At 38.3% G+C, this 15752-nt stretch overlaps 2 protein-coding genes across 3 annotated transcripts in view; one reads left to right on the top strand and one right to left on the bottom strand.

Annotated features, from left to right (window-relative positions):
- The window catches only part of LOC139979992 (gamma-aminobutyric acid receptor subunit alpha-2-like), a 31800-nt gene extending 28626 nt beyond the window's left edge, over positions 1-3174 (top strand). For both annotated transcript variants that reach the window (XM_071991314.1, XM_071991315.1), the window contains exon 9: positions 1156-3174. In XM_071991314.1, coding sequence (XP_071847415.1) covers positions 1156-1515 — 360 coding nt within the window. In that variant the 3' untranslated portion in view covers positions 1516-3174. The remainder of the gene's footprint in view (positions 1-1155) is intronic.
- Positions 3175-3326: 152 nt separating this feature from the next.
- On the bottom strand, positions 3327-12433 carry LOC139979991 (uncharacterized). Its single transcript, XM_071991313.1, has 6 exons — positions 11789-12433; positions 10033-10314; positions 6953-7235; positions 5845-6029; positions 4955-5201; positions 3327-4516 (listed from the first exon to the last, which is right to left on the bottom strand). The coding sequence occupies exons 1-6, from the start codon at positions 12086-12088 to the stop codon at positions 4209-4211; spliced, it is 1605 nt and encodes a 534-aa protein (XP_071847414.1). The 5' UTR covers positions 12089-12433; the 3' UTR covers positions 3327-4208.
- Between the last annotated feature and the right edge of the window lie 3319 nt (positions 12434-15752).

Here is a 15752-nt window from a genome sequence, read left to right as displayed (position 1 = left end):
GTAGTTAACTAGCTTCTTGAATAACAATTGAGTCCTACAGTTCATTCGTCATTAACACACATATTAACGGTCTGTGACGTCATACATTCAGGCTTACATCGTCAGCTTGTTAAGTGGTTTACTGCATAAAACAATAACACTTTTATCTCGAGTACGGTGGCTAGGTTTGGTGTATTAATATGTGTGCCTAAAAGATTGTTTCCAACTTACACACAACGAACCTCAATTGAGGTGCTGTTTCAACCAATACTCGTAGACAGTCTAGGCCATTGCGTCATGTCCGTAGTGTTCTTGAATTTAATGAGGAACATTTTCCAACATGGCTTGATAACTTAGTCTGTAGTTCAAAGCCTATTAAATCAGCGCCAATATCCAACATCGAGACACATTCATATATATATATATATATATATATATATATATATATATATATATATATATATATATGTATATGTATATATATATATATATATATATATATATATATTTATATATATATATATATATATATATATATATATATATATATAAAGTTATTGTGATTTCAAAAAGCATGCATGCGATGCAACACAACGGATTAATTGTCTGATTGTGTTGGACAATATATATATATATTTATATATATATATATATATATATATATATATATATATATATATATATATATATATATATATATATATATAGTATCCTTTAATGTGATGACGCTAGAAGAACATTGTTTTGTGACAAATAAATAAGGCATATAATGAAACGAAGGAATTAACATTAAAAAATGGCGTTGACGAAAAGAACTTATAATTAATCATTAAGTTGCTAACTTAAGCGCAGTTCAGATCGCTTCCATGCACAGTGGTTAACAGGTTTATAAAGCCAAAATACAAAACAGAAAAATCATATCATAGTATGTTTTCATATGGTCAGTTATCCCTAGCAACCCCCCTCCCCCGCCCCATCCCCCCCCCCGCTCTCTCCATTGCTATGCTAATTGAAGACCGATGGAATCCTTTGTAACTTAACTGCAATCAAGAACACTCGTTTCTGCAAATGTTTACATTGTATAAAGACATAATTTATACGCCCTCACTTTTAATGCTCACATTATTTTATTTTCTCTCCCCCCCCCCTCCCTCGCAAATAAAACAAACACAAAAGGTTGAACAAGTTGAAGAGACACTCAAGAAACGTAAGAAGCGTCACAAGTCCTCCTTCTCGTTTTTCCGCGGCATATCACGTGACCGATCACGTGGCACCCGTCGCCTGTTGAATTCGACTCCGAACAAGACGCACTGTGACGATGGAGCTTCGGACGAAGACGACACGAACTGCTGTGGTGACATCGTCAACTGTCTCTCCGGTAACGCCGAAAACCGACGTCAAAGGTTCAAACGGACAGCTAAAGACGGCAAGACATTTAACAGTGTCAGCAAAATTGACGAAATGTCCCGAATCATCTTTCCAGTGACATTTTCCCTGGCTAATGCCTTGTTTTGGTGTATATATTATATATTCTGAGTGATTTCTTTCATTCTACCTTCTGTTTTTTATGGTTGTTTGTCATTCTTTTGACGCAGTAAGATGAAAGGTTCTCTTAGTAAGCTTCTTTTTTTTTTGGGGGGGGGGGGGGGGCTTTTTTTGTACGACGCTGAAGGAAAGTGTTCGACAAAAATATTGTGATAAGTGAATTATATGAAAAGCTGAAACACACACTGAAATGTTAGATACTTTCATCACAATGAGGATGAATAAATGTAAATGTATTAATTTCCTCTTTCTCTATATCTTAAACCTGAATGTAAATTGATGATAAAGAAGGGTACATTTTCGTCTTAAGCAGACAAAGTGTCGTAGTGCTAAAAACGAAAAACAAAATATGGTGAACAAAGGAGAATCCAGAAATATGTCTTTAGTAAGTTTGAGAAATCTAACATCAGCTTTACGACAAAAGAAAAAAAAACAAAAAAAAACAATGGTTTCACAGTGGTAAATTGACGTTTTTCATTGCTGCTTTGCTATAGTATAGTGTTACTGGCTTACAAATGAGGCGTTATTAAGTTATCCAACTGAGCATGCGCAATGTGAATCTAGCGTTGAAATTAACGAACAGCTCGTCTTTATTGTCATCAAGTTTCAAAAGTGACTTCTTGGAGCTTCAGACGGTCAGTCCTTTTTTTTTTTTTGGTGAGACATTGAGACAATAATGTAATACTACTTAATAAGACTAATTACTTAATAATTAATTGTGTAAGCAGTGGTCAGTGAAATGTTTGTTAAATGTTTCAATAAGGGTGACAAATAATATGTGACATTAAGTTGTTTACTTTTGGTGAGTGGAGAGCAATACGAATGAACCATTCAAACAGCAAGTCTTCTCCAAAATAACTTTAGTACCCAACACAATATGTGTAAATGCGGTAAATGCATGTTTGCTTTGTTATTGCTTATTTTTTACCAGTAACGGACTTAGTCCGCATGCGCAGTTAATGTCATGCATATTGCTAGTTAAGACCTTAAGAAATGTTAATGAACCTTGCGATACAAGTCTGTGTTAGTCACTTCAAGTGAATCGATTTAATAATTCTTTGTAACATTTTCATGTGATCTGTCTCTTCTATACCATAATAAGATAGGTTACTAATGGCACGCCTTATGCAATGAAACTGCTGTAGTGATCCACCTCCCCCTCCCTCCCCTTCCTACCTTGCCCCTCCCCCCTTCCAACCCCCACCTCAGCCTCACACAAGCTCAGCCATCACCAAACCTTGTAGTTTTAGCATTTTCAAACAAAACAAAAAATTTTCGTACTTTTACGATGGCTCAAAGCAATAGGCCGACAAGTTTCTTTGCCAGCGAGCTCTATTTTTTCGTCTTCATAATCCTTTAACTTGTTTGTCACTTCCACTTGGTATTTGGCAGACATTTCATTACTTAAGTTATTAGTGACATTTTGAGGCCTTTGTTCAACATAGACTTTAATTACGTATGACAAGTCCCCTGGACAAATCCGTCTATAGCTAAAACCTGTGCCCATAAACTCATGTTCCACGGTGTACACATAATACGTACAACCGAAAGTCCCTTCTATGTTAGGTGCCGTTATGTCTCAAATGAGATCAAGTCCATACGTTTTGCCCTTTACTTAGCCTTATAAAATCGGCCTCATTTGGCCTTGCGAGAACCTCATTGGCAATATCTTCATGTTGTAAGAGGTTCCCCGTGCAAGATGAACAAAATTTTCAAAATTAGTCAACTTTTCATCAAAATGCTTTTCCGTCGATATTTTGGTTTTTCATAATCAATACTGATTTTTATTTTATTTTTTGGGGGGATTCAGTTTTTCTTTTCTTTTCTTTTTTATTCTTTTTGAAGATTATCGCAAACTTGATACAACAATGATGTATATACGGTTGGTTAATAAACTTAGCGTGTATGATCGCTGCATATGCCCACGTGACTGTCCGTCTGTACATTAAAACGGCCTCCATGATTTTAATTCCCAATATCCTTCCCTCTTTTTCTTTTCCTTTTCTCCTTTTAACATTTAGGAAACGTCACTCACGTTATAATCAACATAGATATGTTGCATTGCATCTTAAAGGTCTTATTTGTCTTAAATATCGAGAGCAAACTCGAGCTGACAGTTAACCTTATACTTTGTAATGCCAGACGTGTATACAATGCTAACACATTAGCACTCTTTTTTTTTGTCTCGTTTCCTTGAGAGGGGGAAAGACCTTTCTTTCTTAATGAAATTGTCAGTATCATGTTATATACGGCCTTATAAGTTTACCCCTACATGCAACATGGAAAGCTACTTTAAATCGAATTGAACACAAAAAAAAATCAATTATTCCCGTAAGAAATATGATTTAAATATATAATGTTCACATATTGACGTATAAGGTAGTGAATAACAACAAAAAAATGCATGGCTGGTTAGAAGTCTATGGGAATCTATTAAATAATTGCAAACTTTTGGCCATGTCATGGGTGGTGTATATAGGCTTAAAACATACAGTGCTCGGTATAGAAAAACACACAGTATTTATGTAAAAGCTTTGAGCTGTTAAAAGTTTCGTAAATTATGTGTACATTTAGTCAAATTCAATTTGTGGCAATTTTATTTTGTAAATATATCAATATCAAGATAATATCATATCACATATTTCCTTGAGTTTTCGTTATTTTCTTGGGTATAGTCTTTCGTATTAAAGACGAAAAGACCTTGGAACACAATCTTTTCTCAGGACTAAAGGTACAGCCGATAATTTTGTCGTATTTAGTATTTTTCGTTGACCGACCAGCTCCTTCACGAGCTTGTGTTTATATGTCCGCCATCTTTTGTCGTCAAGGTAACTGGAGAATGATTCCTCGTAGGAAGGGTAGAGATCTTCAATGGTGTCCTTCATAGAGTGCAAACACCGGCCTCGCTCATGGCGCATAAAGGCTACCTTAGATACGAGAAGGCACTCCACTTTCACCGCACTGATGACGTAAGTCTTACGTAGGTCCTCGCCTGGGAAAATAGGATAAAAAGAGAAGGAGATATTAGAGATTGGAAGGGATGAACTAGATTATAAGTTACAGGATTGCCACTGGTTAGGCCGACTACAGATTAAATTAAAGAAAGAAGAAATAATATTAATTTACTTACGTAGACAAAGCTGTGGATGGAAGCTTATATGTAGGCTAGTTGTGTTACAATACGCCCGATTACCTTGGCTCTTTAAGGGGGGGGGGGGAGGATAATGCAGATGTCAGAAGTTGATATTTTATTTAAATTAATTTTTATTATTATTCACATTCACATTCTGATGTTTTATCATCTTTCATTGACCAAAAAAAAAAGAACCCGATGATTTTCATGAACTATTCTGGAGACACCCCGGATGGAGGGAGAAAACCATGCACTTGACCGAAATAATGTTGATGCCGACGTAATATTATCACTAACCTACACCAAAGAATGATCCCTTCCCAATGGTAGTAACATGAAGATACTTCTTGGCAAATGACTGCATCGGACCCAGTTGAAAATCTCTCTTGACTTCGTGGTCCTCGTCGAAAGGTGGCAAAGAGAGGTTGATTTTACCTAACGGCGTTTTTGATTGGATAAGGGTGACTTCCCGGACTATTTTACATTCGCCAGTCTTGATGAAGTAAATATTATCAGGGGGTTGGTCCACGTCTCCAAGAATAAGCTGAGGAATGTTAATAGACAAAGAAACGTTCATAAATTTATGCGGCTCTCATAGCTATACATACACATGTAGGCCTATATTGATACAGCGACGTAGATACACGGGAACTTAATGGGATAAACGGGGCACCTATACCCAAGGCCAAGGGGCGGGTTGGGGTTTAAATAGCCGGCGGCTCGGGCATCGAACCGGCGTCGCTGGGGCCTTGATCCAAGTGGCGCGGTTCCGACGAAACTAGCAACTTTCGCTATCAAAAGGAAGTCAGCGCTTTCGGCATGCACTCCAACCTGGCGACGCCTTTAGCTTCTTTAACCCAGTGTTACACCCCCCCCCCTTCTCCCTATTACGAACTGGTATGTTATTACGTCACTCTGTCCTTCCCTTCCCTTTCGAAACCCACGTACTGCGGGTACCCCGAACAAATCGTCGATAGCAAGCAACCGTGAAATTTGGTCCTCATTTTTTTCCCTATATACATCATTGAAAAACTGATGAATACAATCGCGCGCGTGGTAAGCATTGAGGTCCATATAAGATAAAATCGGTGCCCACCCTGTATCCACGCCAACAGCTTTCTGACTAACGCCGTTGCCTCCGTGGAATTTAAAAAAGAAATACGTAACAGGGCAGTTGATCAGCTTACAGTATTCGGAGGATATTCTACAAGTCTTGCTCTATCGTTGGTAGCACACAACTCTTCCTCGTCCCATTCACCGAATGCTGCGACAGACCTCAGAGCATTCATTCTAAGTTCCCAATCTTGTTGGTAACTTCTCCGCAGTACCATATCAAAGTCTGGTTTATCAAGACGGAGAAACTCGCTATTGCCTGAAAGAAAAAAGAAAATCATTATATATGAAAAAAAATTAATCCCATCAATCGCACATCGGTTAAAAGGTATATTTCTTGCAGGCATGGTTGGCATACATGCAGATCACGTTGGCATCAAGAAGAAGGTCCCTAAACCTTTGCACCCCCTGACTGCACCCCTCTCCATATAACATTGCCGACACTAACTAACTTAATTTACAGACCTTTTTTTTATGTTGTTACATTGAAGTAAAAACTTGTTAGTGCCGCCTCAGACCCTTTCTTTCCGCTAGTACTTCTTCGATATCAAATATCGCAAAGTGGGTGTTAATTTCATTCTTTCCCTTCTTCATTGTTTTAACTTGTTTGTTAGTTTGTTTGGGGCAGTTAAGCATCATCAGTCGGTACGTGCATAGTTTTACGAACGTTTCATTTTCAAAGTGAAAGTGTGTCTTGCCAGCCAATACTCATAGCTATATAGTACAGTAACTACTGTTCATGTTCCACAACCGTGCATCAGTAACTACTGCGCTGTTTTCGTAAGGCGGTAACATGTGTTACAGGTGGCAAGTTTTTTTCCTACTGTAAATTTAACAAAAAAAATATTAAAATTTTAAATGTTATTTTTTTTTAATTTAAAAACATTTAAATTTTAAATTTTTAAATTACTGCAAATTTTCACCTTTCGGACTCGTAGTTCAACGTGTAACAGCTTTCCAGTAATTACTGTGCCAACTGTAACATATGTTACCGTGTTGAGAACACAGCGCAGTAGTTACTGATGCACGGTTGTGGAACATGAACAGTAGTTACTGTACTAGCTATGAGTATCGGGTGGTCTTGCCGCTCAAGCTTTATGAAATGATGAGGAGGGTGGGGTGGTGAGAGGATTTTTTTTTCTTTTTCACAAAAATACAATTTATAGTCTGTGAGTGTCTTACATTTACAGATAATGGTAGCGGTTCGTTTTGTTCCATGCAGTAGCGCCAGTTCACCGAAAGAAGACCCTGCCGTAAATTCCCCGTTAGTCTGGGTGTTCTGTTCGCCGGTTCGTTTATCGGTGTCGGTGACTTCGGCGGTTACCGTCCCAGAGAGTACAAAGTAGAAGGAGAGACCCGGATGTCCTTGCCGGACGATCACCCTTCCCTCTTCGAAGCTTTCGTAGTAAAGGACAGCAGCTAATTCATTCTTGACAGTCACGGAATATCTCTCGAAGCACTTCAACTGAAGATGAGCATTACATCAAGAAGAAATAAAGATCAATTTACAGACATTCGCGAGAAAACAAAAAAATAACACGTTGGGTTTTTATTTTCACTCGCTGTTTTACTTCGAAGAGACGTTTTGAAGACGAAAAACCTTTTTCTTCAAAATTGCAAATGCGTTCATTTGATCCATGTCCTATACTGGAACTAAAAAGTGGAAAATATACTCGAACAAAAACATGAACTTAACATTGTACATATACATATACATAAATGAAATAAGTAAGAAAAACTTAAACTTGATGAGGTAAACCTTTATCAGAAGTTTTACAGAAGATTGGAGGAGGGTTTCCGGGTCCAATCAACCCGCTTTAAAATTTTACACTTATTCGATAAATCGATATATCCTTTCACTTCCTCTACTCCCCTCTGACCAATTTCCCCCCCCCCCCCTCGCCAGGCGAGCGTCCCGTTTTTAGTTCTTGCAAGTGAAGCGAACAAGCTAACTGAATCCCAAGTACCATATGTATAGCCGATGAAGACTTTGATGGAACCACCCCCCCCCCCTCCCTTCTCTAAACTCCTATCATCTTAAATATACACGACCAATGATTCTTTTGTCGCTGCGCAAAAATATATGGTCGTGAAACTTGTTAACGCCATCGGAAGCATCCCACCCCCCACCCCCTTCAAGCCTTCCCTTCCTTCTCCCAACTCTTTCTATCATCTTAAAATAACACGACCAATGATTATATTGTCGCTGCGCAAAACATATAGTCATGATACTTGCTAACACCCTCGGACGTCCCCCGCCCCCCCCCCCCCCGCCCGTGGCCCTACCCAGGTAAGGTAGAATATTTTCTTCTGTTCATTTCATTTCTTTCTTTCTATTCTATTGTTTTTTACTTTAAAGTGCGGTTTCTTCTCTTTCAACTTGTCACCGACAATTATCACGTCTCCCTTTACAAGTTCAGTGATCCGACATTCCCTCAGATCATGTTTTATCACTTCCTCTTTGTTTTGACCACGAGAGAGCTAGACTAATTAATCCTGACCGATCGTCTTCGAGGACTTTGATCATGACTGAACATCAAACTATATAGGAATCGATAAAAGGGTATAAAAGGGGGGTACAGTAAGAGGGCCAACACTTGGAGTGTACTCAAGAGAGTGTTAGGGGAAGCGAGAGGCAGTTATAAGGAGTTAGATTCTGTTAACACAAAAAGATTTACCGTTCAATATACTGAGATGTTAAATGCATCGATATAGTTAGTGGTAAATGTTATGATGAGCCTCTTCTATTAATTTTGCGGATACATCGTAAAACAAATTGGTTATGACAGTCGTACTGATCAAGGGAAACGGAATGTTGCGAAACTGGTGTTGTTGAGGTCAATCGTCCAAAACAGATATCCGACCTCATATTTTTCTTTGTTTTCCCCCCTTTTCTTCTTCACTCTCCAATTGTGGAAATGTCTGGAGGGGGTTGGGCGGGGGGGGGGGGGGAAGGCTCGTCTGACGGATGTCTCTTTTCGCGTCATGCGCGATAGGAGTACATCATCTTAAATATTTTCACTGGTAGTGAGTCAATATCCAACCAGGCATACTTGTGTCGTTTACACGGACCACGCCCAACGATACTCAACTAGACTGTAATAAGTCCATATGCGGCGTCCCATAGCACTGTGACCGAAATGATGAAATAGCATCGTATATACCTTAAATATAGCTTTCATTACAAATGCAGCAAAGTATAAATTTGGCACATTCCGTTATACCCTTGTAGCTATGCACACATCGTTAACTTGGAGCGCCATTTCACCTCATAGCACCAAACCATTATATTATTGTGTTATAGCACCATCACTACACCATACAGCAACATGTTAAGGTGGCATACTCCTATTAGAGTCTATATCAATCAGAAATAAGTGCCAAAATGCATTTTTTTTTTGTGGCTTGCATGTTAAAGAGCATGCATGGAAGTACATGTGGTACTAAAATTGGGTCAATTGAGGCAAGTCTAGATCCCTCTAGGCCTCTCAGGGGCAGCGTACGAAAATTGTTTACTACTGAGTGAAGAGGTTTGTTTACAAGTGACGAATCGACATGGTAAATGATACGGACAATTGATGGTGCCATGAAAGGCCATTGCAACAAGTCAGCTATCTAACGATGGGTAGCGTTTAGCTATTGAGAATCTGGACTAAGAGACCACATGACTTTTGTGATTTAGTGTGTAAGCCAATTGAGCTTTTAATAAGTGTACATGCTACCTTATAGTGATGTAGCACCATGACACCGTGACATATCACCAAATAGTATACAAATAATGAATGGATATGACTGCAATAGTGCAAATATTTCATGAGTTGAAAGATGGAATGTTCCATTCAACGAGGCGCAGCCGAGTTGAATGGAACAAATTACATCTTTCAACGAATGCACGAATGGAACGAATGGAAACCATTCATTATTTTGTTTTATACAACATATTATATTAAGATGGGTAAAATGCACTCATGCAACAGATTGTTTTGAACAGACAGGTTTCTCTGCTCTCTTACCATTGGAAAACGTGCTACCAAAAAAGTATAACCCATGGTTCTAATTCGTAGAGTGGAATCGAGCGGATTTTGCATGCAATCAACGAGCAATTGACCAATCAAATGACCAGAATACAATTAGGTGTTGTATAATGCGCAATATCTCATCGTATAGAATCATACCACATGTATATACATCACTAGGCTAATATACCTTCATGATATACTCTCAAAACGTAGCAACCAGTTCCAAGAATAAACTGAACTTACCTTTCCGATGAAACTCTGCAGGTATTTAAGCTCTGCTGGTGTGCGTCCCCATTGGTTCTTGGTCATGATGCGTTTTGCGTCAGATGGCAGCGAGTCCACTGTCTGTACGTTAGATTTGAATGCGTTCACATTAAACGTCATACTCTGGTCGTAGCTGCCATCTTCGTGTTTCACTACAAACGATTTCTCATTATCCTCTTTAGCTAGCAGACGAGCCCAGAGTAAGTTATGCTTCACAGTGGTAGCAATTGCGCGAAATCTTTGAAGCGGAGTTCGAGGAGGCTGAAAATTAAGTAATAGTATTAAAAGAAAAAAAAAAGGATTCAGATAAGATTTTAAAGTAACAGTTTCTTTAAAATAACAAATGTAGATAAGTCCTCCCATCTAACTACCCTCCCCTCCCCCTCCCCCACCCCTCCCATTCCCCTAACACTCATACTGTTCCGCCTTCTACATCACAACTTAGGTCGCTTCATTTTGGATCTTGTAATTTCTAAACCACTTTACTCAGGATGTTTCGTCCTAGTAAGAAGGATGGTAGGCTACGTTGTTATTGTTGTAGTTATTGTTGAATTATTTTTGTTGTCATAATTGACCGTTTATTTACAAAGTCAAATACATATTCTTCCAAACAATCGTTCATTGAATATATCAGTGACAAGAACAACTTTATTAAAGAATTCTTCAAAACACACACTAAGGACATACATGGGTACTTAACATTTCGCGAGTAACGAACCCAATGGGTAGCGACTGTTATTACTCATTTCACCCATCCGACCCCTTCATTTCTCCCCATCTCCATGCCCCCATCACAATGCCCCCATCCCCAACCACACACATGTACACATTCTCCTCCCCCCCAAAAACCCCCCTCCCCTCCCACGAATAAATCCTTGTGCTTTGCCTTCATTTTCGTTCTCCACAATTCAGAGAAAAGTTTGTGCTGAAAATTGGCTGTTCATTTGTAGATGTAACTATTACCCATGTAGTCGACGTTTTACACTGTGTGGCTAAATAAAGAATAAAGAACACCTTTAGCTATTAATAGTGGTTACAGCGTACATTGTTTTGCGACATGTGTAAAAGGTATTTCATTCTAACAGACGTTTTTACGTATAGCAATTTAAATCTATCGCACTGCTTTATAACTAGGCCTATATGAATTCACGTCCGACCCACACAGACACGCACACACACCTCAAAATCAAAACTATCCTGCCTATATACTGGTTGATTGATTTATCGATTAAACCAGCGGTCTCCTGCTGTGAACTGGGCTAGAATATTTTATTCATTGACCAAAATACGATTTTTATTAAAAGTTTGTAGGTCAAGGCTATAGCGGGAACATAGCACCAGAATCATAATAATAAAAAATATTTAAAAAAATAATAGAACAAACAAGTAAGTGTAAAATGGCGAGAAACATTTATTTGTTGAAGGGGTGACGTCATTTATTAATTGAGGGGGCGACGTCGTGATTTAGGAATGTGAAACTTTTTTCCCCCGAAAAAAAAGCAAAAATTGCAAACGATATCTAATGAAATAAGTCGTGAATAGGTTTATTTTTCGAATCCTTATTTTTTTCATTGACGTCAAAATGCCTTTCTCATAAACTCGTTAAGAAATATCACATTTCTTCAGGGTAAATGTCTTATCTTTTTGCATCTGAATTTGGATCTAAGTGGGGCATCAAGATGGGGCATACGCGATAATATCACAGACAGCGATAATACTTGTAAATTACATTTACCTCTAACTCTGGTAGACTTGGAGTGACATGTTCTGTGGCATGTTCTGTGGCATGTTCCGTGGCATGTTCTGTGGCATGTTCTGTGACATGTTCTGTAGCTGCATCAACTTCTTCACAGACAACATGTTTCACTTCTTCCGACTCTTCTAAATATGTTTCTTGAGGGGAATCCCCAGTCTGGTCAAGCAAAGGCACCGTGTCCAGGATGGTCCCTCCCCTTCTGACTCGAAGAGCAGGGTTCTCCAACGAATCGAGGGCAGAATTCTCATCCGGGGTCGTAGAAGTGCACGGAGATTGCATGTTGCTAGCATTTAGTGAACAGCAACGCTACGGAGCCGAAGCCTAGCCTCAAGCAATGTATGTATATATGTATACATACATAGATGAATAAATACCGTGTGTGTTGTCCCAACTCTATGTGTTACTATGACGTTCGCTAAACACGTCATACATTCTATTTATGCGCTTATAAGTCGAAACGCATAGTCACGCAATGAGCACGCGTAAAGCTTCATACACCCGACCATCAAAGGCATCTGCCACGATTGAAAATAAATCCTACTTTCCACTATGGAATTACTTTCTTCTCTGCGTTGACCAGAAGGAACTGCTCGTGACGCGTGGTAAAGAACGACGCCGACAAAGTCACGTGGGTTTTGGCACGTAGTAGTCTCAGCGATGTGCGCTTTATCTGTTACGTAATAATTCAATAAACAAAGTCGCGCTCGATGACTTGTAAACACTATAGCCATCTGCAAGTGTAGCGATATGATACCCCTGATTACTGCCGCGCAATCGAAACGTTATATCGAAGCGCAAAGGCGCTGTAACCAGGTAACAGATTTCTCATTCTGTACTGAGCGCATTTTGCGGAACAAGTATATATATATATATAGGCCTATGTGACGATCCTTTCTGCAGTTACGCCCATTAGTGTGCGACATCATAAGCGTTTACACGCAATTATCTTGTCATTTCGTTGGTACGACAACGACATTGTTTTGTTGATACCTTGAAAGCTGTTAATCAACACAATACATTTCAACTGCACAAAAGCGAGTGGACAACAAAATGGTCCACCGAGGAAACATTCAAAAGGAAGGACTCATCGGACAACATTGGACATTACAAGAATGGTGTATTGGACATAGAGAAAATGTGCAGGTAGGGGCTCTACAAATACATGTGAGGCGGGGTAAAAGCCGTGTGCGATGACGTCACTGTGAATATATTCGGGGTTATAAAACAATTGAATCTTTGTTGTATATATATATATTTTTTTTAAAGACATTTGATTTATTCACAAGGATCAGTAGTGGAACAGAATCTAAATTCACCGAAAATGACGGCTCTTTTTTTTAACACCACGACCATGACAACATCTTATAGCTATTGTTTTATATTCAAAGTAGGCCTTTTTTCATCCGCATGCGCAATGAAAGTGATCTAAGCCGAGGGAGAATTTTTCGATGTTTATTGGAATAGCAACGTATTTTCTTTGAGGTTTTAAGATTATCCAGATAACATTGTTCAAAGAAACATGCTCAAATATCTAATATCCGTGTGTGTTCTCTCGGCGGGACATTGTTACCCTTACGAGCACCAAACAGCTGTCCTTTAATATATGCGCAACAAGAAGAAACACGTTTTTATAAATAATGGGTCACTGACTTAGTAAACATATTAACATACGACGATGATATTCATATGCAGTGACGTCATCATTGCTATGGTTACAGTATGATCGGTCAGACGATCTAAACCCTGCACAGTAAGATGTATCGGAACAGATCTTAAATGGGGTGTTCTTCTTTTGTAACTAAATAAATTTTCCCTCCTTGTTTTTGTTTATCTTCATACAGGTCGTAAGACAAAGCATTGAATCCAGACTAGTATCATTGAACAAAGCTTTGGTAAGTATACGATGCAGGTCATCGGGTGTTGGTCAAAAAGTTATGTTTTGCTTAAAATTATTGAAAAGTCTTCTGAAAGGTGACCATCTGTCATGTTACTCCCGGACAATGAAGGAGAGTTCATTTATCTTAGTGTCTAAAGCCCCTTCTCCCCTACCCCACCCCCTTACCCTTCCAGGGCCACTTTCAACAAACGCACGCAAATTTATTATAGCCTAAGCAGTTATTACAAACTTGTGTTTTGACGTGGAGGTGGATTTTCCCCGTGTGAAATCGGCTTCAACGACCACAAGGTCACTCCTCCCCCCCCCCTCCCCCTCCTTGTAAAATCCGCTCCGAAGAGACACTATCATATAAACATAAAAATGAAGAGGTGGGCTGGTCACATAATTGTTCTTGGGCCCGACCTGGCTATCGAAGGCAGGCTGGTGAGGGAATCTAAAGTAGGCAAGGGAGCAAGGGGTAGGAAGCTTCCAAATATTGGGGGGTGGGTACAACATCAGAGGGGGCACTTTCTCATTCCACAACCACCACTCGTTATGCTATAAACCGATACACACCGGCCATATCACTTAAGTATATATGATGTGTTAGTATGCTATCAATACTATTTATTGAGATTTTTTATTGTTAACCGAGCTACAAAAAGGTATGGGATGCTATTTAAAGAAAAAAAGCATGTACAGACTAAAATAAATAGTTAAAATAAAATATTAAAATTAGCCAAAGCTTAAGATATTCAAAAGACAGTTCTTCATCACAGGGGTACATTTTATTTGCCAGTAGGGCACATTTGCTATTTTGGAGAACAGTGGGGGAAAAGTGCCTACCCCCTGCAAGGGAGAGGGGTGGGGGAATGACAGGACGTGGTGGGGTTATAGATGGAGGCGACCAGACAGTTGTTTTGGAGATGACAAAATGATTTGAATGTTTCTAATTTTTCTCAGCAATATTTCTCTTTACACACATATGATGCTGTCATATGATTCATATTGAAAATATTGATTTTTCAAAATCAAAATATCACACCATGCACTGTCTACATATTAGAAACACATTCCATCATAATGTAATGCAACAGTGTTAACATGTCCCAGATCAAATGAAAGTACCTTTTCCAATAATAAAGAGAAGAAAGAACACATTTTTTTTTTATATATCTATAATTGCCACTTTTTAAATAACTCTGTACTACGTGTGCATTAAGCCTTTAGAATTACCACTTAATAAGCTATTGTTGCATCGCCATTTTACCAAAGGTTTTCCCTTTCATATTTTGCATCGGAATAAATCCCAAATCTCTTCTCTCTCCACAGAGAACGTCACTCATACAATATCCAAGGACTCACCATGGCAACGCCTCAAGGGTGCAACACAATAATAAAAATCATTATCAGATTCATCACCATAGATTTGGACAAAGCTGACTTCATATTTGTGTGTTTTTTTTTTGTTTTTTGTTTTGCTCTTCTTTCTGGGAGAACGCTTTACCCAATGTCGGAAAGCTAACACTATTAACGCGATATGATTAGCTGACATTCTCAAGGCTTTATTGGCGAAGATGGTTCTGAAAGCTTGAAGAGATGATGAAAGAAACCAAGTCGTGATTTTTGCACATACTAAGCCATGGAAATTAAGTCGAAATAAACATAAGAAATAGATAACATGTATCGTTTAATTGTCTTCTCGATGTTTTATTCTTGTTCGTAATCATAATAATTCTTTTTCTTTTGGTAAGAATGAATGGCATTAGATTATATATATATATATATATATATATATATATATATATTTATATATAAATATAAATATAAATATATATATATATATATATATATATATATTATCTAATGCCATTCATTCTTACCAATATATATATACAGTATATATTATACAGTATATATTATATATATACAGTATATATATATAGTTATATGTATATAGTTATATATATATATGTATGTTATCATGTGTGTTTAATACTTCAAGAGAATATGCAACTTCAAAGCAAATATCACCGATTGGTCTAGACCAGGGTTGTCCAACCTACA

This window comes from Apostichopus japonicus, chromosome 14 (genome assembly GCF_037975245.1).
Source record: "Apostichopus japonicus isolate 1M-3 chromosome 14, ASM3797524v1, whole genome shotgun sequence".
Taxonomy (NCBI): Eukaryota; Metazoa; Echinodermata; class Holothuroidea; order Aspidochirotida; family Stichopodidae; genus Apostichopus; species Apostichopus japonicus.
This window is presented reverse-complemented; position numbering and strand designations above follow the sequence as displayed.